Genomic DNA, 22,746 nt, shown 5'->3' with positions numbered 1-22,746 from the left:
CAACAGGAAGGATGCTCAGGCTGCGTCTGCTTGCTTCGTGTCTACTGAACTGCAGAATGTGCAAGGTTGCTGGTATCTAAGAAATGCTATTCCACTATGGATCTGCATAAGCACACAAAGGCCAGAGGAGTGCTCACTGGGGACTGGGTGTATGTGATGCCATTGGCCTCATAAGTAGAGCAAGGAGGGACCAGTTGCATGATTGGTGATAGGGCCATGGATAACCCCCAACATCTCCACTGAACAGAGTACAATATGAGTCCTGGTTGTGAGACTTGGTTCTGGCCAGAACCTAGAGAGTCACCAGGACAGTCACAAAGCCACTGTACACAGAGAAAAACAAAACCACTGAAGCCAACCAAGTGTGTTGGTTTGAATATGGTTGGCCTATGAGAAGTGGCACCATTAGGAGGTATGGCCTTGTTGGAATAGGTGTGGTCTTGGAGAAAGTGAGTCACTATGGGAGTGGGCATGGAGGTCCTATTCTTAAAGTCCACCCAGTTCGGAAGAGATCCTCCTCCTGGCTGCCTGCCAAAGAGAATCTTCTTCTGCCTACCTTCAGATCAAGATGTAGAACTCTTGGCTCCTCCAGAACCAAATCTGGGTGCACGCTGCCATGCTTCTCACCATGATGATAATGGACTGAATCTCTGAAACTATAACCCAGCTCCAATTAAATGTTTGCCTTTTAAGAGTTGTTGTGGTCATGGTGTTTCTTCACAGCAATGGAAACCAAACTAAGACCCAAGCAAGCCTGCAAACAGGGGCTCTGAAACATATGACAAATAATGTATACAAATATAGAGAGTTGACAGTTTAGGAGGTAGGGCTAACAGGAGGAAGTAGGGCAATGGGAAGTGTGTCCTTAATATTCTGTCCTAGCATCCCCTCACCCCACTGCCCTTCTCTGGCTCCTGTAAAGTGAGCATCTTTGCTAAGTCCTGTGTTTGCCACCATGATGCCCTGTTTCAGTATTGGCCCAGAATCCACAGAGCTGAGTGACCATTGGCTAACACCTGTGAAACCATGAGCCTAACTAAATCAAAAGTGGGGGACAAGAAGGGGACACAAAATCAGTAAATACAAATTCACCCTAGATTAAATCAGTCTTCTTTGATGGTCCCATAAGACTCAATGAGCACTCAACAGTGAAGACGCAGCAGAAGCTACAGATAATACTTGGTTTTTGCAATGGTGGACCCTCCTGTTTCCTGGATCTTCCTTCCAGTTCCCTTCTCACGCTCCTCTTTTCAAGATGTGGGTAAGAGCTGCCTTCTCTACAGGAGGCACAGCAACTGCTTGGCTCCAAACCCTGGACCCTCCCCCTTGACATCATCCCAACCATCCCACAAAGAGCCAACAACCATACACTATATGTCTGCTCAGGTTGCTATAACAGCATGCTCTACACCAAAGTACTCCAAGAGCAGATATGTGCTCAGTTCCGGGGTTTGGATGTCCAAAGTCAAGTGTCCACATGACCAGTTCTTTCTAGGGCATGCATCCCTTGTTGGCTTTCAGATATCTGTGTCCTCACATGGTCTTTCTGCCTATTGTCCCCTTCCAATAGGGACTCATACTTCCATTTCCTGAGATTGGGAGTTCAAGATCGAGGTGTTCACACTGGATGAGGGTCCATCCTAAAACTCTCATTTACCTGCATTGTATCTTTAAAGACTCTATGTGCAAGCATATTTGCATCCTGAACAACTAAGGACTTCAACACAGGAAGGAGGGGCCAAGGGACACAGCTTAGTGCACGGCATGCACGAGTAGGCACACACAGGCTATGCTCTCTAGCGCCTGCATCTTTTCTCCTGGCAATTGCCAGAAGTTGTACTTCCCCAAATGACTGTGGCTCCACTGCACAAATCACTGCTCGTTCTTAATGTGGCCAAGCATTTCTTACATGCCCAGTGGCTGTTCTGAGTGAGCAGGTGGATGAAGAAAGGAAGTACTAAAGGTGACTATCCCAGAGATAGTCTCTGGGCTGCTTGTCTCCCTTCCCAGCTACGAGACCAGATTGACATAGTCCCCTGGGATGATGCTTCTTGTCCTTCCCTGGAACCAGCTAGGCTCCCAGTTGCTCCATAAGCTTCAAGCTCTGGCAGGTTGAATTGATATCGAGATGTGTGCAAGTGGGATAGACCCACATCAGCACCACCCTCTGCCCTGGTTCCACTGCGTCAAGGAGCAGATTTCCCAGCCTCCTGTAGTCCTAAAAAAAACTCTCCACAGATGACTGGCAGACTGTCACTTTCTCATGGTCCTTACAGGAAGTGGGCCATGCAGCTCACATGGGTGACAGGAGAGACATCCTGAACTTCCTTGCCTCTGCTTCCTGGTTCCGGCAAATCACTTTGCTTTCTGTGAGCAAGAGCCCCTCCTCTTTGCTTGGCCCACCTCCTGATGACCTCTTTTGACCCACCTGAAGCCTCAGAAAAGCAAGCCTGCAGCGCTGAGGGTTGACTGCAGCTGCTGGGAACTCTAAAACCAGACACCAACACCTGAAACCAGACATACGGGGTATTGCTTCCTGTCTCTCATCTAGGACAGGCTTGTCTCAGGCAGCCAATGGAGATACAGTAGACTTGATGTCCTTAGGGAACCCAGGGTGGGATTCTCAGTCTTATACTTACAGCATGATTCCTGTTGCTAGACAGTCATCTCTACACCCCTGGTGGGAAGACAACGAAGGAAGCAAAATGGTTTTTGCAAACTCTAGCAAGCCTCCCCTAAGCCAGCCTTGCTCCCACCATCTACAGCCTGGCTGAAGCCTCACCGTGTATCTGTTCCAATGAGAAAGAGGGAGAAAGAAAAGGCCAAGAATATGCACTGGCTTTGTATCTTGTTCCTAAAACCCTTTCCTCACCTTCCCCTGTTCCCCTGAGCTGGCTGCAGATGTCAAAGACCTACTAAGTGCCACTTAGCAGTACCTTGCTTGGAGTTTGATTAAATGCCTACATACCATGGCTCAGCCAAATCTACATAATTGATAACATGCATATATTTGTGTGGGGGCTCAGGAGGAATGGTCAGCATGAAAAATTATTTAGAGATCTCCAGTAAGAAGCTCGGCCCCCAGCACAGCAAGATGTAAAACATGGCCATCTTTAAATTCCCCTGGCTAGGTAGTCAGCAGGGAAAAGGGTCAGGGTGCATTTTAAAGGCAGTGAGAAAAGATAAAGATTCTTTCCCTCACTCTCCACCACCAAGTATCTTAGTTAGCTTTCTATTGCTATGATAAAACACTGACAAGCCAGCTTAGTGAAAAACAGGTTTGTTTGGCTTATAGGTCACAGTCCATAGTAGAGAGAAGCCAAGGCAGAAAGTCAAAGCAGGAACCTGGAAGGCAGGAGCTAAACTAGAGACAATGGAGAAATCGTGCTCACTGCCCTTTCTCAGCTTGCCCCTTTTTTGTTGGGTTTTTTTGGTTTGGTTTTTATACATTCCAGAACCATTTGCTCCATGATGGCACCACCTATAGTGGGCTAGGGCCTCCTGCATCAACCATTAATCAAGAAAATGCCCCGCAGACTTGCCTATTAGCCAATCTGATGAAAACATTTTTCTCAAGGGTCCCAGGTGACCCCTAGCTTATGTCAAGCTGACAGAACAAACCAGCACAAGAAAGAACATCTCAGGCCCTCCCACTGGGGCTCTGGACATGCGCCTGAGATGGGGAGAGCCATAGTTGTTCCTTAAGTTCTCAGGTGCTACCAGGACAGGGGAGATCAGTCCTCACTTCTAGCATTTAGTGTTTAGGCACAGCAACCAGGGCACCCCTGCCTAGCTGCCCCCTGGGTCCTCAAAGCAAAGTCATGATATTGAAAGCATAGAATTATGGAAGCCACTGGGTAGGGGTAGGGGTTGATTGGGTTAGATCCTGAAGGAATGAGGTATGTATGTGAAGGTTGGTATGGAGATAAGTCTGACCTGTAGAAGGACAGGAAGACCTAGACTGCAATTAACAGGATGTGTCGAATGAAGGGGTGTGTGTGTGTGTGTGTGTGTTGCACATACTCGTTCATGCACATGATGGAGAATAGGTTGACAGCTGAGGCTGACAATAAGGAGGCATCCCTGAACTGCACAAGGATGATCTACAGCAAGGGACTTCTGAAGGACCAGTATGAAAGGAACTAGAAGGAGCCCAGGGACCCCATGACATAACAAAGCCAGCCTTCTTTGCCAGGGTTCCAGGAACTGAGGAAGTCCCAGTGAGGTCTCCTAGCAACTGGGAGGAGTCAGGGCCATGGCACTCCTAACACCCCAGGGAGTGAAGGAAGTCTTCCAGTTTCAGGTGAAGATCTGGGTTCTTAGAGACGTTTGCTCTGGTGGATATGGTGGGGAGGTATACCAGTGAAGCTCATGGATGCTGTCTCCTTGAGTGGCACTTTTAACATGCCTGCACATCACCTCTGAGGGCGCCTCAAGCAATGGATGCTTGAGGCTGGAATTCCAGAGTCCCTGCTCCTGAATCTGGTGCAATGGATGCTTGAGGCTGGAATTCTAGAGTCATAGGCTGTTTTGAGCCCACAGGAAAATCTAGACTATGGAGCAGCCTATGGATAGGGGAGGAAAGAGGAGACAGTGCCTGATTCCTTGGACTCCAACAGCCCTTTGATCTGTGAGGAAGGACAAAAGGACTCTTGCTGATGGGAGCTGCAGGGAGGGTCTGCATTGCTCAGAGGAATGTGGTAAACAGAAACTTCTGGGAGCCAAGAGCAGCTCTAGGTTCCCTGTCATGGGGTTTGCCATTGCTCTCCATGGTCCTCCACTTAGGGCCTCCTACCCTGGGGAGCAGGACTCCTGTGTATGGCAGGCCTCTACAGCTCCCCGTTTCTTATCATTGAATTGGCTCTTGCTTCTCCTTCGATACAACCCTTCTAGAAAGACTACAAAACACCGAGGGCAAAGCTTAACCTATCAGTCTTAACTCAGCCCACAAGAGTGCCTGAGCTTCCACCAAGTTGAACATCACCTTATTAAACCTCTTCTTCATCAGTCATTTACACCCTGGCATGAATGCGTCGGGTTAGCCAGTTGAAAGTAGTCTCAAAGGGAAATTGACTTCTTTTAGGGAACAGAAGGGAGGAATCCTAATTCGAAACCTGAGGCTTGTTGGAGGTACACAAACCCAGGGCTGCTCTGAACAGCATGAGAGCTCTTGAAGAAAGGAATGTTAGTAAAAGGAGTAAATGGTGTTAGGGAGAGAGCTAAATTGGTTAAGCGCTTGCCACACAAGCACAAGGACCTGACTGAGTCTGATCCCCAGAGTGTATTCCATAGGCACCCATGGGTGGTGCTGGAACTTTATAATCCCAAAACATGGGAGGTAAGAGGCAATGAACAGGACAAGTTCCAAGCTAGTGAGAGACCCATCCAACCCAAAGAGGTCTATGAGTGATGACTAATACCTGAGGCTTCCTTCATACTCTCCCACACAGGAGCACACCCACACGCGTGTACCAACCACACACGTGAGCACACACACACATGTGTACCAATACACTCGGGAGTGCACCCAAAAGAACAAATCCCCAGAAAAGGGGAGGTACATCTGTCTAGAAACCAAAGCCTGATTCTTCCTTGGTGCCTTCACATGGCTGGTTGGCTATTCTCAGGATGTAAGTGTGACCGACCCCATATCAGTGTCATGTCCAGTGATGACATTGTCTCCTTTACCCTGCAGAAACCTCAGGGGCGACAGCACCTTCGGAGGCTCCTGAACTGGGAGGAGTTTGATGAGCTGAGGGATGCCCGCCGGAGCATACTGCTGGACACCCTCTATGACAGTGTCATCTTTGCTGTGGGCAAAGGCTTCCCATGGGTCGAGGTGGTCCAGGTGGTCAAGTTCACAGAAGAGCTGCTCAGGGAAACCAAAGGTAAAGAGTGGCACTGAAGGCACATGGGCGCCCTCAGGAGCCAGGGATCTCAAGCTCAGCAACAGCACAGCCCTGGGCTCTGCTCCCCATCCCTGATCTCCAAGGCTGCACTTGTCTTGTAGCACTCCACACTGCCCCGAGATGCTCAGGGCATTAGCTTTCCTCTGCTTACATAAACCAAGTGTATCAGCCCCCTCCCGGAACCTTTCACGGACTTCTCCTCTGTGTCCTGGGACAGCAGGTTGTCCCCACGATGGTTGTGCTCCTCAAAGGGTGTCCCTCCAGGAGTGAACTGGTCACTGCAGGACCATTAAGGAAGTACAATGGCTTAATTACTAAAAGCGAAGAGTATATTTCCCACCGTCACTCCTCGTGTGTGTCACACCAGGGCACTTTGGATTGTATTGTATTAGAAGGTTTGGTTTTTTAAATTGCTATTTGAGTTGCTGACTTAAATTTCATAGGAATATCATTCAGTGATTTGGGCTTCAGATTAGAGTAAATTTTCAACCAATTTCTGAAAGGACCCTGGATATGCTTCTGTCATTTTCATTGCACATTTATTTGAAGCAAACATTCGCGGCACTGTAAAATCAAAATATTAATTGAATCTGAAAAATTTTGAAAATATTCTATATTCTACAGTATCAAATATTCATCCAAAATTTCATTTTTATATTTAAATAAACAAGTAGATCATCCCATTAACATATAAATTCAATGTAATACTTAATCAGTTGTAAAATTACATCTACTGAACCATATCTAAAATTATAATAATGGATAAATGTTTGATTTGCATACCATTTTCTTTAGCTACGTAGTTAGAGTCCTGTTACGTTTGGAGGGCGTGAAACTGGGGATGGTGACAAACACCTTCATCTCTGCCCTTGGCAGGCAGAGGTAGATGGGGTCTTTGTGAGCATGTGGCCAGCATGGTCTACACAGTATACATAATGAGGCCCGGACCAGCCAGGGCTACAAGGTGAGACTCGCTCTCAAAATAAACTTGGTGAGGGTACAAAGGGGTCACAAGGGGAAAGCATTCCAGAAGCCATGCCTACTTGGCTGTAAGCTAGAACACTCTCACAAGCATGGAAGGCAAGTGTTATGGTCACCCCCACTGCTGGGGGGGCTGTTCCCTGGACTGGCCACCCATTCGGAACTCTGGGTCTTCTGTATGATTCCTATGATTTGGTCTCTGTTGGAGTGATGGAGAACTGCTCCATCTCAACTCTGCCCAACACTAGTTCTGATCTTGGTCTCTCTTTTCTCTCCCTTCTGGTCGCATCCAAACCATCCATCCAGGTTCACTGTTGGGCCATGATCCTGAATGGTGAAACTGCAAAAAATAAAAATTCTTGGGGCTGGGGATTTAGCTCAGTGGTAGAGCGCTTACCTAGGAAGCGCAAGGCCCTGGGTTCGGTCCCCAGCTCCGAAAAAAAGAACCAAAAAAAAAAATTCTTAAAAGTTGGGCTGGGGGGAATGGTTCAATTGCTAGATTGCTTGCTGCCCCAGTGTGAGGGCCTGAGCTGGGGTCCTCAGCAACCTCATAAAGTCAGGGCGTTGTGGTGTCTGTCTATACCCCCAACATTGGGGGTTAGGAATCAGCAGAGGTTTGGAGTCAGGTAGATCCCAGGGACTTAGCAAAATGTTTAAGATCCAGTTCCATGAGAGGCCTTGTCTCAAAAGATAAACAACTAAAAAGACATCCAGCATTAATCTCTGGCCTCCATACATGCATGTGTAGGTCTGCACACCACTAACACATGGACACGCACACGCGCACACACACACATCAGCTCACCACTGTCCACTTGGCTCTTAAGAGAGCTGAAATCCTGAGACACTTTCTCCTTCACAAATGCAGACTGCAGTAAAAACACCTCTCTCTATAGTAAGGAGGTGACTGCATTTCCCCACCGTGCACAGTGCCTCTTGTGATAGGCTTCACACTCCAGGGGCCAAATCCGTGAAACGCAGGAAGCTGATCAGAAGTCTCTATACCACTCACCCCTTATTGGAAACAAAGCAAAGCTGAGGTAGACAGCATCATGAATAACAGAAATAACTTGACTGACAAACACCGTGAATAACCCCGTCAATAAATTAAAGTAGTGGGGGAAAGCTTAAAGGAATGAACAGAAAAACTGCAACCCAGAAGCAGCGTTCGCTATATTAACCATGTTGAAGTTGGCTGACTTGGACAGTCACTGACCACACTTTGAAGTCTGTTGTCAAAGTGAGTAGCTGCTTTTTTCCCTACAGATGCTAACTTTTAAAATTTTTTCTATGGTTTGAGATAAACCAGACAAACACAGTCCATTCTATTATCCCCCCTCCAGCATTACGGCCTGGTATTGTTTCCTGGGCATGGAAATCTCTCCTACCCACCCCAAGCTTGGGTCGGATGGAACTGGTAATCAGAGAGTAGTGCCTGTGCATAGATAACTTTCTTCCCGGTCCCGCATAATTATGTTTGAAACAGTCAGTTACTATGCTGGCTTCTTCAAGCGAATCTGGCCTTCATTTATTAGGAGCTCCTGGGGAAGGGGGTTCTCACCGGCAGAGAAAACACCAACTCGGACAGAGGGTGTGTTTGTAAACTCCAACTTTGTCTCCGCACACCCTGGTCAGTCACCCTGCGGGATGTTCTGTCCTGATGCAGTGGACTAAATGAAAAGCTAATGGTTCAGGATAAGGAGCCAGACAAGGCGTTGCTTATCTTCCCTTCATCTGCAGATGGGTTCAGGCTATGGGTCAGCACAAAGGAAGCCCAGGAAATCTCCAAGTGCCTTCTAATCCAGCTGCCATGGGCCATGACCTACCCTGGCAAGTGTGCACACAAGCACCACCACCTACCTGCAGGAGTGGAGAAAGTGTGCACTGTCCTGATGAGGGCTCCCGAGTCTCTATCCTGCATCCCGCCCAGCCCCTCCTAGGTACATCATCACATCTACGACAGGTGTTGGCATAGGATGCAGGCAGTGGGGGCCACAGGCTGGCCTCATCCACTCTGGCTGCCGCTCTTCTTGGCAGGTGGCTTCCCTGGGGTGCTTTGTTGTGGGTAGCCTAGGCTAAGGATGGTTGCGCGGCGGATGAGGGCATTGGCAGGCAGCGTTTAAGGAGGGGCCGTGTTTGCACAACAGTGATTCAGAGCCCTGCCAGGACGGCTGCCAACTCAGCTTATCTCCTTGCCCAATCGAGCCCAGCACTGGGAGGGAAAGGGCGGCCCTTTATTCAAAAGCATAAGCTGATTCCATCCTGGCAAAGGGCTCCCAGGATCTCCTGGCCTCGATTCCAGGCCAGAAGAAAGAGGTCTGTACTTGGCACCTTCTTGGACCAGCCTCCGGGAAGGCCGGACAACTCACATCCAGCTGCCTCCTGGCCTAGGGTGAGATCATCAACCATGGGGGTCAAGTGGCAGAGTTCTTCCAGTCGGGCACATCCTGGTAGAGAAAGAAGGGCAGGAAAGTGCATAGGAGGCTCAGGAGAAAAGAGGGTGCTACAGATATGGGGCTGCTCGGGAAGCCAGGGGCAGGAAGGAGAGATGAAGGGAGCTGGGATAGCCTCGGCTACCTTCGTTTCCCTCTGCAGCCCCTGCCCTCTGATCGCCTGGAGGACTCTCCCCGGCTAACTACCTGCTTCCACCTTTTGTCACCATGACAATATGGACACATGGAGTAGGAAGACACTCCTGACCTATTGCCTGGCCACAAAATCCTGGGGCTAGGAGGAAGGCAGACTAGAGAAGCAGTTGACAGAGGCAGAGCGATGTGTATCATGGTCCTGGTATCTCTAGTTCCACCCATGCCACTCCTGATTCTCCAGGAAATGTCACCAGGCCACCAGAGGGTGGGAAGGCAGACACCTGCCTGTCCCCAGCAACCCAGACCTGGAATAAGCAATGACTCATCAGGTTACCCAGCATAGCGCTCATGGCCATGCACAACTTCTGTACCCTCACCCTACAGCACTCCAGGCCAGCGAAGCAGAGAACAGATGTCATTTCCTGCTGCTTGGGACAGACTGATCAGGGGCCTCAGGCCAGGCCAGGATGGAGACATTAGATAGAGTTTCTTTGCCAAGGTTTCCACCAAGGTCTTTGGTGGAGATGTAAAATGTTTCTTGGGACAAACTGGCAACTCTCACTTTAGACATTTCCCTGAGTGAATAGGATACCTCAGGCTGCCCTTGCAATCACCATAGACCGTAAGAGTCAGCGACGTATATCTCATTCCTTACTGTTCTGGCAGCTGTAAGTCCAAGAGGAGGCATTTGTAGTCCTCCTGTTCTTAAGACTATTCTCGTTGGCCTCTAGCACCTATCATCTCCCACGTCCTCCCATGGTCCCCATCTGTATATGTCCACTTCTCATACTAGGCCTCGTTTACAGACTACATGACATTTAACACCAACTGCTTTTAAAGCTTTATTCCATAAAATAAAACAAAACAAAACAGTTCGAGCTTTTGGGGGTTGGAAGTTAGGTGTCCAATGCATAAATTTGAAGAAGAAAGCCAGTTGAGGTGACATGTCTATATTATGACATACATCTATAATCCCAGAATTTGGGAGGTTGAGGCAGGAGGTTTTGAGGTGGAATCCATCTTGACTTACCACAGGAGTCTATATTAAAAGAAAAAAGAAGAAGAACAGTTCAGGGTGGGTGAAGGTGAGATACTCAACCACTGTGCAAAGTGGGGTCACTGCTAACTATGTTGACAGGATTGCCACACAAAACATTCTTCCATGGCCAGACCCTCTGCTTGCCACGGGAAAAGTCTAGCATTACGTATGGCATCAACCATCTTCCCTGCTTTAAAAGTGAGATGCTGAGGCCCAGAGAGATTAATCAACTTTCCTAAGAATGCAACTGGGGTAAATGGGTTCAAGATTTGAATCTAGGTCTGCGTCTGACTCAGAATCCACACCCTACCTGTTGACTTTGCATTTGGGTCAAGGACTTTGAGTGCATGGGATGTATCGTAGGCCTGAGAGGTAGACAGGTAGCCTGAGAGTGACCCCTTCCTCAAGTGGGATGGGAAGCTGGCACAAGGACCAGGTATGATGCCTGGGGCTGTGCTCCTAACTGGGTCACCTGCATGAGCCTCAGGACTAATACCAGTCACCAGTGGGAGGGGTTCAATGGGGTCCATGTCTCGAGCCAAATTAAAAGAGCAAGCTGTGTTTGCAAGCTATGCATGCCACCTACTGATAGATGTGCAGGTCTCCTGCAGGCCAGTCCTCCAGCTCTTGACTGTGATCTTCTCTGTTTTATTCCTGACCTTCCTCAGCCAGCCTAAGCCCCAGAATCCAGGGGAGAGCTGGTGTATACAATAGCTGATTGGCAGGCTGGGTACAGAGTCATGTCCTTGACACAGGAGGATTATTTGGTTGTTTCATCTAGGACAGGGGTGGCAGTTAAAATGATTGGACTGCAGAGTTGGGGCTCCCTTAGTAAGCTGTGGTATACTGCAGAGCTTGGCTCCCGGCACCCACCACAGCCCATTATGGCTCAGAGAACTGTCAGCTCCATGGAAATCCCCATGGTTTCTTAGAGCGGAAAGAGATCCAGGAGGTCACCCGCTCTATTCCCAACCCATCCAACAGCGCACTTTAGAATCCCATGTCCCATTTCCCACACCTGCCACCAGGTGACCACTGAGGCACCAGATGGCAGTCACTCTGTATCCAGGACTCAGGGCCTAACCTGGTACTGCACCTCTAGAGACACACATTCAAGATTATCCCCAGGGAGGTGCTGGTAGAGGCCTAAGGGGGAGGAAGAGGATGAACACATATGAGCACATTACTTATTACTATGGGCAGCCTGTGACAGTCACTCTCTGTGGACCTGACAAGGCAAGATTTTTATTGGCTCCATTTTCCAGATAAAAACACTGATTTCTAAAGAGGATCACCTGTGCAAGTGAGGGCATGCTGCGACCAGGTGTGAGCTGCATCCTCCTGACTCCTCAGCCTGGGCTCTCATGGGCTCACCGAGCTGCTCACTGAAGCCAGACTCTGTGCTCAGCTCCCAGTGTCAAAGCCATCCTGAGCTCAGTGTAGGGGAGCCACAGGGACTATCAACCACTAGGGACAGAGATGAGGGGAAGGTTGTAGGTCCTCAATCTGAAGGCCAGGGCAGAGGGGAGGTTCAGCCTGGCAGCCTGAGAGGCACTCTGAAGGTCTTCCTCAGGGGTTTTGCAACTTGACAACCTAGTCCCCTGTCCCTGCAGTATCACTGGTCTCTGCAGGAAGGGGGCATTCCTCAGGGGACTACTTGCCCCAAAGAGAAAGGGAGCCAGCATCTCAGAGACCCAGGGACAGGTGACATGGAAATGGGGCCAGGCAAAGGTTCAGAAATCTCACGAGTGTCATCTAAAAATGTCGTGTGTCCTTAGCCACTAGTCAGCAGAGAAGGCACAGAGAACACTCTCAGGACAACAGCAGAATGTTGTCTTCTGTCCTCCTATCCCTTCCTTTCCTGTACCTGTGGCCAGGTACATTCAGAGAAAATTCTAACCACAAGAAGCTCCAGGGTTCAGGGGCAAGAAGTAGAAGAAACACGTCCCTTCCCCAGGTTAGGGGTTGAAACAAACTCCAATGCTGGGTCCTGATCCCTGGGCTGAGAAGGGTCCCATCCTTTTTCTGGACCTCAGTTTATCCATCTATAGAACAAGATCCTTTGGTCCAGAGAGATGATCTACCCCAAGGAGACTCGAAATCACTGTGTTCACTCCACCTTTTTGATGACTAAACTGAGCTCAAAGCATATTGAAACTGCTCAGTTTCCTTGGATCAGTTTGTTTTTGGGGTCGTTGGCTCAGATTATGCATCGTTGAAGTAGAGCCCACTGCAGAACAACCTCCTTTCTTGCAACCACCTCTAAACGTCTACAAAGAGATCCTGAAACCACTTAGAGACAAGTGGCTTGGGTTGAATTCTGACTGCCAATCCTCAACTGTTTCTCCTTGAGTGAATCACTCATCCTCTCTCTGAGTTTTAATATGCCCCATGGGTCAGTGTGAGCCTGCCTGAACTGAGAGGGGCTCAGGAGCCCAAGTGACACAGATCCATGCGGTGTGGCACTGTGGTTTTCTCCAACCCTGATGATAATGCTGCCTCGGTTGTCACCACCTGGGTTACTGGGTGCCACAGAACACAGAATGGTGCTGGATAGAGGTGACAGGCTGAGCTTCATCTTGTAGGCTAGCCTCTGTTGCTCAGGTACTGGGAAAGTCAAGTTGTCAGGTTGTCCTGGCTTGACTCTTCTGCCTTGGATCCAAAACAAGACAACCAGACTATCTTGTCGGAGACACATAAGTCATCCGGTATCCATCCAGAAAGATCAGCCCCTCTTCACTGTTCCTATATCCTCCCCACCCTCAGGCCCAGCTCCTCTTCTGTGCTGCTATGGAGACGTCAGTGCTCTCCATCCAGCTCCTTATGCCCAAGGCTGGAGCGAGCAAGCGTCTTGTGTTGCCATCGGCAGATCCTCCCCCACACCTTTCTCCCATCATTCCTCTCCTCCTCCACTCTGCTCCTCCTCACAGGTGTGGGCCTCCAGGGGTTTGGGGACAGACTTCAGGAAGTTCCCAGTGGCCAATGCAAATGAAGGCCACTCCCTGTTATTGAAGAGCAGTGTGCAGGCCCAGCTCTGCCTGCTTCTACCAGAGACTTCTGCGACTTAATCCCTCCATGCTGAGTCACTAGGACATGAGGAGACAACTGCACACCTCTCAGCAGCAAGGGACAAGGTCTACTGAGCCCAGACAGTGTCTCCGGTGGAGTTCAGAGTCAACCAGGGATTTGTCCAGTTGACCCAGGTCAAGGCTGCATTAGTGTTTTCCTGCCTTTCAAGAAAGATGTATGACAATCTCGGGAAGATTCAGGCATGGCTGGGCCTAACAGATGTCATGATGCAACCCTGAATTCTGAGTGTGGATGCTGGGGCTGCAGAGGACGGGATGGCCTTGGGGAAAGCAGTAGACATGGCCACCTACATAGAGGAGCAAGACCCCAGTGCTGGGCCAGGCCAGGCTGCAGGCAGAACAGAGCCCCTTCTGGCAAGTTTATCGTGAGGATCCTTGAGAGGTTCTGACGGCTCATATCACTGGAACATGCTGGCCCTCACCTAGGATCACTTGTTTGGTGGTCTCTCTACTTGGCTTCTCAATCTGAAGCCCATTCAAACTCTTCTTGCTTCACTACCCCGGGGGCCCTGGGGCTACATTGTAGTGCTTTACTGGAAGAAACTTAAGGATTCTATACATTCCTTCAGCCTGAGGAACTCCCCCCCCCCCCCCCGCCACCTCCTGTTCGGCACCCACACACCCTTTGGCAACCCCTTCCGTACTTCTTGCAGGCTCAACTCCTGGACCTTGAGAGCATCATGGGTGTTTATACTTACATCCTCTGCTCTTGGCAATTTGCAGCCTGCACGTGACCTTCACACCATTTTTCAACCACTACCACCCCCTCCAAAAGAAGAAATGAATCTGTCAAAATGCCTACAAATCTGAGCAGCCCCAGACTCACGCCCAAGTAAGGAAAGGCCCCAGCATTAGGAGGGTGATGGCCAGGAAGTGATCACAGAGAGGAGAGGCTCTGTTTTCCTGCTGGTCACCTTTTTTTTTTCTTTTTCTTTTTTTTTTTTTTTTTCCGGAGCTGGGGACGGAACCCAGGGCCTTGCGTTTGCTAGGCAAGCGCTCTACCGCTGAGCTAAATCCCGAACCCTGCTGGTCACCTTTTATCCAGAGGCTGAGATCTCCTGGCTTTGATCCCAGATGCAAAGAAGAAATTCTAAAAGCAGCCCCCCCCCCCAACCAGTCTCAGGTGAGGGGATGAGGGAAGGCCATGTGTGGAAGGAACTATCTGCATTCTAGAAAGGTCCTGGGGATTCTAAAGTGCAGAGCTGAGAGGCAGGGGCAGTCAGGGGCTTCCACTGGGCCTAGTCTTTCCCTTCCACTAACCAGGATGTCTGTGATGCTCAAGAAGCCCAGGGGGGGAAAAATCAATGCTAAGGATCAGGGTTGTTGGTAGAACTGAGCATCAGAACATAGAGCTCGGATTTTTTATTTTATTTTATTTTATTTTGTCCCATTGAAGGTCCCCTTGACTCATTCGGACTTTTAACAAACTAATGTACAAGAGACAGGAATCTGGTTTCATTCTGCATGTGGATACCTAGATTTGTTAGCACTGTTTGCTGAAGAAGCAGTGTGTTCTCCAGTGTAATCTTTTAGACTCTCACGCTGTAGCTGCGTGGGTTTCTATCCGGGTCCTTTGTCTTTCCTGCTTCACTGTTCCATGTGTTTATGATGGAGTCACCATCATATATGCACGGGTGGCACCAAAGTTGAAGCAACACTGACTGAGGAACGCCATGGGGGCTGATGGAGAGGGAGGGGAGGAAGTGGGGGAAAGGTAACAGTATGGGAGGTGCTCAAAGTACGTTACCCACTTGAACGAAAATAGCCCAGTATATAAAAATTTTAAAAATAAAGAGGAAAGTGTGTGTGTGTGTGTGTGTGTGTGTGTGTGTGTGTGTAAAAACGCAAGATGAAAAGAGGCCAGAGAATTTGAATGATGTTAGGGTTGAATATGTAACATCTTCCAGACTTGGGTTTTGAGCACTCAGTCCTCAGCTCTGTCCCTCTTTTGTAGGCTGTGGAACCTTTAGGAGGAGTAGATTAGGTGGAAGTAGTCACCAGAAGAAGGCCTTTGAAGGGGATGCTTGCCTCTGGTTCCTTCTCATCTTGCTTCCTGCGTGCCACCAAATGAGATAGCTTCTGCTATATTTCCCACACCACTGACTGTCCCATTTCACCATGCTTTTCCTACTGTGAGGGACTAAAGCGGTGAGCCCAAATAAGCCTTCCAGTTGCCTCTGCCTGGCATTAGGTCACAACCACAAGAAATGCAGTGGATACAGGTGACACATCAGAGTTGCTCGGGCAAGTAGCAGCAAAAGAAGGCACAGCAGGAGGGAGCTGGGATAGTACCCAGGTAAGGGGCCAGCTGCTCCTCAGAGCACAAGTACTCTCCTCACAGTGTTCCGGGGGATGCAGTTGTTGTCTATTGGCTGTCTTTGCAATAGAGGAATCTTCTATACTCAGATACCTAGCCCTGACAAGAATAGGGTAGCAAGGGACACTAGGCATTGGTAAGTCACTGTTCCCCATGTGGCAGCTGCCAAGAGCCTCTGGTTGGTGAGCCAAACCAGCACCTGCTCCAAGTGATCCCATACGCTTCAGTTCTCTCTCCATCACGGCCTGCTACTCCTGCTCACAGACGTCCTACGTCCAAGAACTTGTTTCTGCTCACCTCTAACCTGTTGCCCAGATGTTCCCAAGTGTCCGCTCCTGAAATCTAAGCATAGCTATTGAGCATGGCCCATGGGTCCCTCCCATTTTCTTGCTACCTACTTTGTCACCAACACTTGCTGCGGCCTATCCTGATTCTATTGTTCTGAGCCCAATTACCCCCAACCTGAGCCACGCTGCATTTTGCTCAGCTCTTTCTCTCCACACTGGGCTGACTTCCCTCCCTTGCTCTGCCCCTTTTAGCCAGAACAAAGCCTCTGACCAAACCCCTTCTTCTCAGATTACAGTCATCTGAGTGCTCCTCCAGACCAATCAGTTAGATTGACCTTGGAATGAGGGTAGGAGGAGCTCAGAAGGAAGCTGAAGATAGGAAGCGGGAGGCGGGGAAGGAGAGAGAGAACAGTGGGGGTGGGGGGAGAAAGGAGGGATATCAGAAGCAATGAAAGAAGAGGGAGGAAGAGAAGATGGAGGCAGACTTCTCTCAAAGGTCTAGCAGAGCTCCTCCCCTATAGCCTCTGTGGCTCTCTGCCCTGTAGCTCCCAGGAAGCTTCAACAAGCCTTTGAAGTAAATATATACAGTCCACAACTTTACATTCAAGTGAAAGATGTCAGTGTCCCAGCTAGGAAGGGTCAGAGTGAGTGTCTTGGGCCTCTAAGCCAGGGCCTTCCCCTAAGACAGAAGCACAACTCTTAACACTGAGCCTGCTCTGCTCTGAACCAAGGGGCTTGCCTACTCCAAGGTCAAGCTCCAGCCTGTACCCACCTCCCTTTCTCATTCACCTCTGAAGCCTGGGCGTTAACAGTCTAGATCCGAAATGTCCCCTAAAGAGTCGTGTTTGGAATGTTCACGTCCCAGTGAGTCAAGTGGACTCTTTAGGAGCTGGATCTAACTGGCTGCAGAACTGAGCATGAATTTGAAGGTGACATCCAATATCTGTCCCAGTGCTGGGCTGTGCTCTGTTTTCTGGTCTACTCTCACTTGACTAACCTCCCCTGTACACACAACACTGTCACAGATAGAGCCTCGATGCCCTGTCTTCTCCACTGTGACAGAATGAAAATGAGCCCGAATCCAAGAAGCCCTACTTCCCTTAAGTTGAATCTGTGAGATTTGGTCACAGCCACATAGATGTAAAAATACACCAGGCTCTCAGCAAAGCAGGTCCCTGCCTACTTGCTGTTTTCAGGGCAACACCACCTCCTCTCCATGTCCACACTGTAATGAGATAATGGTCAATATTCCCATACGGAGCAGCACAGCCTTTCAAGGAGCCCCGAGTAGGTGGAGAACTAAGATGGTGAGCTTTCAACACCACCTTATGGGCAGAGCCAAGGTGGGGAAGGGCAGAGTGAAGACTCCTCTAGAGCCAGAGGAATAAGGGGTGATGGACAGAGATAAGGAAGAGACACCCCAACTTAGGAGAAAGCCAGACTCCTGCATCTAGCACTTGATTTCCACGGCCACTAAAGGTATCTGCGTTCTAAGCATGTGTGGCCCTACAGTGGCCTCATACAGAGAAGGGCAAGGAGTCACATGACCAAGCTCCCTGTGTTTAGCCATAGCATCTGTGAGAACTGGCTCTCCTGGTTGTATGAGGGTCATGTTCTTAAGCCACATCTTGCTTGCTCTGCCCAAGACATACACAGCAGTCTGCCGTGCCCCTTAAGGAACCAATTACTGTGTCAGGTCCTGGCAGCCTGAATGGAGGTCTGCCTCTAACCAATGAGGCACCTAGAGGGCTCAGGCCTGAAGAGGCATGGGAGAGAAACGTTCTCTCTCTCAGGAGCTTCACCGTTGGTGCTGTTTTCTGGACTCTGGGTAAGGTGAAGCCTATTTGTCCAGCTCTGTCCCCAAGTCCCCATTATCACGGTAACCTGGAAACATCTCCCTCCAGTCACCACCTTCTCCACAAACAGCAGAGATCCCTTGTTACTCCATCTTTTCCTTTCTGAGGAATTGATGTTGAAACAGTGCAAAGCACAGTTGAAGCAAGCACATCAGAGCAGGGGGCTAAAGACAAAAGGATGAAATAGTTCTAGAGAGAAAGTAGAAAACATGCAAGTTACCACAGAAGAAATAAAAGGGAAACGAGGCGTGCTCCAGAGCTCTTGGGAGCTGGTGAGCGGTGCTGGAGAATCAGTCAGGATGCAGGCTCTGAGGTCAAACCTGTGTTCCCAGCCCAATTTACACTCTGTACTGTACTGCTCTGTACCCACAGGCTGCTCTATCACAGAGGCTGTGACAATACTGGGGAAGAAGCTCCAAGATTACCAGAAGCAGTTTAATGTCACCCACCTGCTGGCCCTCTGTGACTATTTCCACAACACTTTCATCCGACACTATAGACTCTACCAGTATGTCCTGAGCCAGGACCAGGAGGTCAACCTGACAGTTGCGCATGTGCAGATGTGCACACCACCCCAGCCCCTTCCACTGACCGATGGCAAAGACAGGGATGTGTGGAAACATGAGCAACAGGTAGCTGAACTGAGCGCGGCTGAGGCGGAGAAGCGCTCGGACGTGCTGGTGCTGAAGGAGACACTGCGCATGGAGCAGGCACAGATGCTGCAGAAGGCCTTTGGGGTTGAGGAAGCTCCAACCCAGCTGCAGCCCCGACCAACTCTGAGGAGGGAGGTGAGGTCTTGCCCCAGGATCTCTGAGACACAGCAGGCTGGGACTTACTCACAGGCCTCCTTCACCGTCTGCCTTGGTAGTGAAGGCAGAGGGCCACATAGACATCTAGCATTTCCCACAGACCTTGCATGCACTTCACTGCACAGCGTCCCCGTCCAGTAGAAACTCTTGTCCCCATTTCTGTGATGACATAATAGGGCTAGAGAACATCACTTGCCCAATGCTACCAAGCTACTGTGGAGAAGAGTTCACAGCTGGTGGAGGCATGCTGACCCTGAAGTCTTGGGTTTTTCCCATTGTCGTTGACTGGTGACAGATACCACTGAATGTGTCATCAAAGTAACATGGCTTTCTGAGCTGATGGGGGATATCGAAGTGCCCTTTGTCTGTAGTCAGAAACGTCATCATGGAGACCCAGGGTTTAAACTCAGGGAAGGTGTGTGAGCAGATGGTCCAGAGAAAGAGAGAGAGAGACAGAGACAGAGAGAGAGAGAGAGAGAGAGAGAGAGAGAGAGAGAGAGAGACAGAGAGACAGAGAGACAGAGAGACAGAGAGACAGAGAGACAGAGAGAGACAGAGACAGAGAGAGACAGAGGACAGAGAGAGACAGAGAGACCCAGTATACACAGGCACAGCAGGAGAGGTAAATTGAAGAGTTTGTTTTGAAAGGCTCCATTGTTTGTTGTTGGTTAGTTTGGGCTTCTGATTGTCAGCCAAAGAAGTAAGTATTCCTTTAAAGTTCAAAACTATGTATGGAAATTGCTAAAATAATAATAACCCAGCAGGTTGGATGACACTCATCCGGGGCCAAGGCTCCTGACACATGGTAAAAGGACAAGACCATGTGATCTAAGTACATGAAGACATCCAAAGCAGGCAGCCAGGCATGGAGGCACACATGTAAGATCCTAGCACTCAGCGAGGAGAATCAGGAGTTCAAGGCTAACCATGACTCAGTCACAAAACAACAACAGACATCCAATGGGAGTCCAGGACGCTCAGGAACAGCCTGTCCCCAGGTCCTTAAGGGACCTTGCTCTATGATACCTCAGAGTCTACAGGCTAGGCCAGGCAAAGGCTGCCGGATAGCAACTCCTGCTCCCAACACGCCCTCCACTGCTCCACCAGGCCTTTCCAGTCCCCTTGATCTTCCTTAGGGCTCTCTGGCAGAGCTTAGGATCTCTGGCAGTAAGCCCAAGGGAGGCATTCAACACCTACCACCATAGGACAAGCACACTTCTTTGTGGAGTCCAATCTTCTCCTAATGCTGGGGGGAGACCATTAATTTTATATTTAAGTAAAATCTAGGGAATACTCTGGGATGAACTGTACACCAGATTTTAAGTATATATTACAAACAACAGCACACCCCAAAAATATATCCTTCATCACATTCAGATAGCATGCGTAACTTCTCCTTTCACATATCTCCAGGACACTGCAGGGTCAGGAATGTGAAAGGGGTCACAGTGTGTCCTGTTAGAATGGTAAATGGGGGCTGAGCTCACATTCTTGTAGCTGGCTGGTTGGAAGGTAAGTCTACCCTCTAAAGCTCCGTCTGTCCCCTCCAATGAAGGGGCTAGGACTGTGAGATAGGAACAATCAGGAGGTGGGAGGAGCTTACTATGGCCACACGGGTTATGGGTTACCGCTGGCTTATGGCTCCAGAAGCATGTGGGGAATGAGGGACACACATGAGGAGACGGAGATTGTTACCCTGAACTTGGCAGTGGGAAGGGAGGAAGCAGTGAACTTTAGTGAGGGAGGGAGCTGGTGGACAGGAGGTGTGTCCACAGAAAATGGCCACCACCATGAAGAGCCACAGCTGACCGGAGGAGGAGGGCCTTGGCTGTCCTCCAAGTATGCTCACTGGTGTATGTCTTGCAGGCTCTGGAGCGGCTGGTCAGCGAGGCCATCCACATCCAGATCGCATGCCTGCAGGAGCTTCTACAGTACGAGATCCAGGCAGCCTTTGACATCCTGGACCTGAGGCTGCAGAAGAAAACACTCAGTCTCAGTGCTCCTCCGCCCCCACTTCCCTGTATCACCGCTGGCCCGGCGGCCTTAGAGGACTCTCCTAAGGCCAGTAAGGCCAATAAAGGAAAGAAAGCCAAAGCAAAGAAGTAGGAGGCTGGTGACTACCACTCAAGGACATGCAAGAAAAGCAGTATGGAGCTCAACATAGACCAGAGGCTCCTAGTGATTAAAAGGAACAAAGTAACTCCCAGGCTCTCTGTCTTGGAAACCAATGTGTGCTTGGAGAGGGTAGCTGGTTGGCTAGGCCAGACCTCTCTTTCAGTGGAACCTTAGAGGTCCCCCGAGCAAAACATACTCTGAGGTTCTCCTTCCCTGGAGGTACAGCAAGTGGTGAAGGATGCTAGGATCTTACAGAGGATGCTAGGAGAGGGTGCAGGCATGGCCAGGGACCTGCCCACAGCCAGCCAGAGACAGAGCTGAAGAAAGGGGCCTGGAGGCAGTGCTCAGGGCTCTGTCTGGACTCTGCCTGGAGCACTGTGCCTTCCTGCAGATAGACACTAGCTTGCAACTATTGGTTTGACAGGGGACAATGACTCAGTTACCCACCTGCATGAATAGACCACCAGCCCAGCCAGATTCATCCAACTCAGCACCAGTCAAGCCAGCTGGAGAGGGCGGTGCTGCACAGCTGGGCAGGAGAAAGTAGTTCTCGAGGTCCCAAGTTGACAAAGCAGTGACAGAATATTTTAACTCTCTGGGGCTCCCTTCCCTCACCCAGAAAGAGTGGGGTTCCACTAGAGTTTCAGCCACACTTTAGGTGGGATGTTAAAGAATGGTGTGCAGCGATGGGGTTATTGCTCTGTTGGTAGAATGCTTGCCTAGTGTCTTAGGGCTTCTATTCCTGAACAAACATCATGACCAAGAAGCAGGTTGGGGAGGAAAGGGTTTATTCAGCTGACACTTCCACACTGCTGTTCATCACCAAAGGAAGTCAGGACTGGAATTCAAGAGGGTCAGGAAGCAGGATCTGATGCAGAGGCCATGAGGGATGTTTCTTACTGGCTTCCTTCCCCTGGTTTGCTCAGCTTGCTTTCTTATAGAACCCAAGACCACCAGCCCAGGGACAGCACCACCCACCATGGGATAGGTCCTCCCCCCTTGACCACTAGTTGAGAAAATGCCTTACAGCTGGGTCTCATGGAGGCATTTCCACATCTGAGGCTCCTCTTCTGTGATAACTCCAGCTTGTGTCAAGTTGACACACAAAACTAGCCAGTACACCTAGCATGCATGCGGCCCTAGTGTTGATTCCCAGCACTGTATAAACTGGGCATGGTAGTGCACATCTGCTATCCTGGCATTTGAGAGGCACAGGCACAAGATCAGAAGCTCAAGGTCATCCTTGGCTACCTAGAAAGTCTGAGGTCAGCCTTGGATACATGAAATCCTGTCTCATAAAAACGATGGATGGATGAGAGGAAGGAGGAATAAGATAAGAATCTTCCTTTGTCCCTAGAGATTGAGAAGGACATGGACCATCTTGAGGGCAAATGCTTTTCACCGTGGCCTATGGTGAGCCAATATCTTCATCACATCAAGGGAAGCTGCATCACTTTGCTCTGGAAGCTTCTTCTGTATAAGTTTTATACTTGGGGGAGGGGACTGACATGCCCACCCTGGCTGACTTCCGCAGGCAAAGTAGGCACTAGGGATGGCATCTCTGAAGCAAGTTTCAGGTCCAGGTTCTTTCTGGACCTGTGATCAGAGCAAACAGAGGGCTTGGGTGTTAGATTCTGGCAATGGACCCCGAGTTTCCTGGGACGCAGCCCCAAGTAGGCTTTTCCAGCATGGTAGGTGGACACTTACCAGACAGTGGACCGAGGGCTTCTTCCCTGAGCACCACACACATGCAAAG

The 22,746-nt window shown here is 49.7% G+C and overlaps 1 protein-coding gene across 1 annotated transcript; it reads left to right on the top strand.

Annotated features, from left to right (window-relative positions):
• Positions 1–4,209: 4,209 nt before the first annotated feature.
• Positions 4,210–21,119, top strand: C15h8orf74 (similar to human chromosome 8 open reading frame 74). The gene is given in 4 exon segments (NM_001109103.1): positions 4,210–4,303; positions 5,696–5,888; positions 18,439–18,854; positions 20,742–21,119. Coding segments are annotated over 4 exon segments (897 nt in total). The 5' UTR covers positions 4,210–4,255; the 3' UTR covers positions 20,982–21,119.
• Positions 21,120–22,746: the final 1,627 nt, after the last annotated feature.

The sequence above is a fragment of the Rattus norvegicus genome, chromosome 15 (genome assembly GCF_021556685.1).
Source record: "Rattus norvegicus strain SHRSP/BbbUtx chromosome 15, alternate assembly SHRSP_T2T, whole genome shotgun sequence".
In the NCBI taxonomy this organism is placed as follows: domain Eukaryota; kingdom Metazoa; phylum Chordata; class Mammalia; order Rodentia; family Muridae; genus Rattus; species Rattus norvegicus.
The sequence above is the reverse complement of the archived record's forward strand: the minus strand, read 5'-3'. Positions and strand labels throughout refer to the sequence as shown.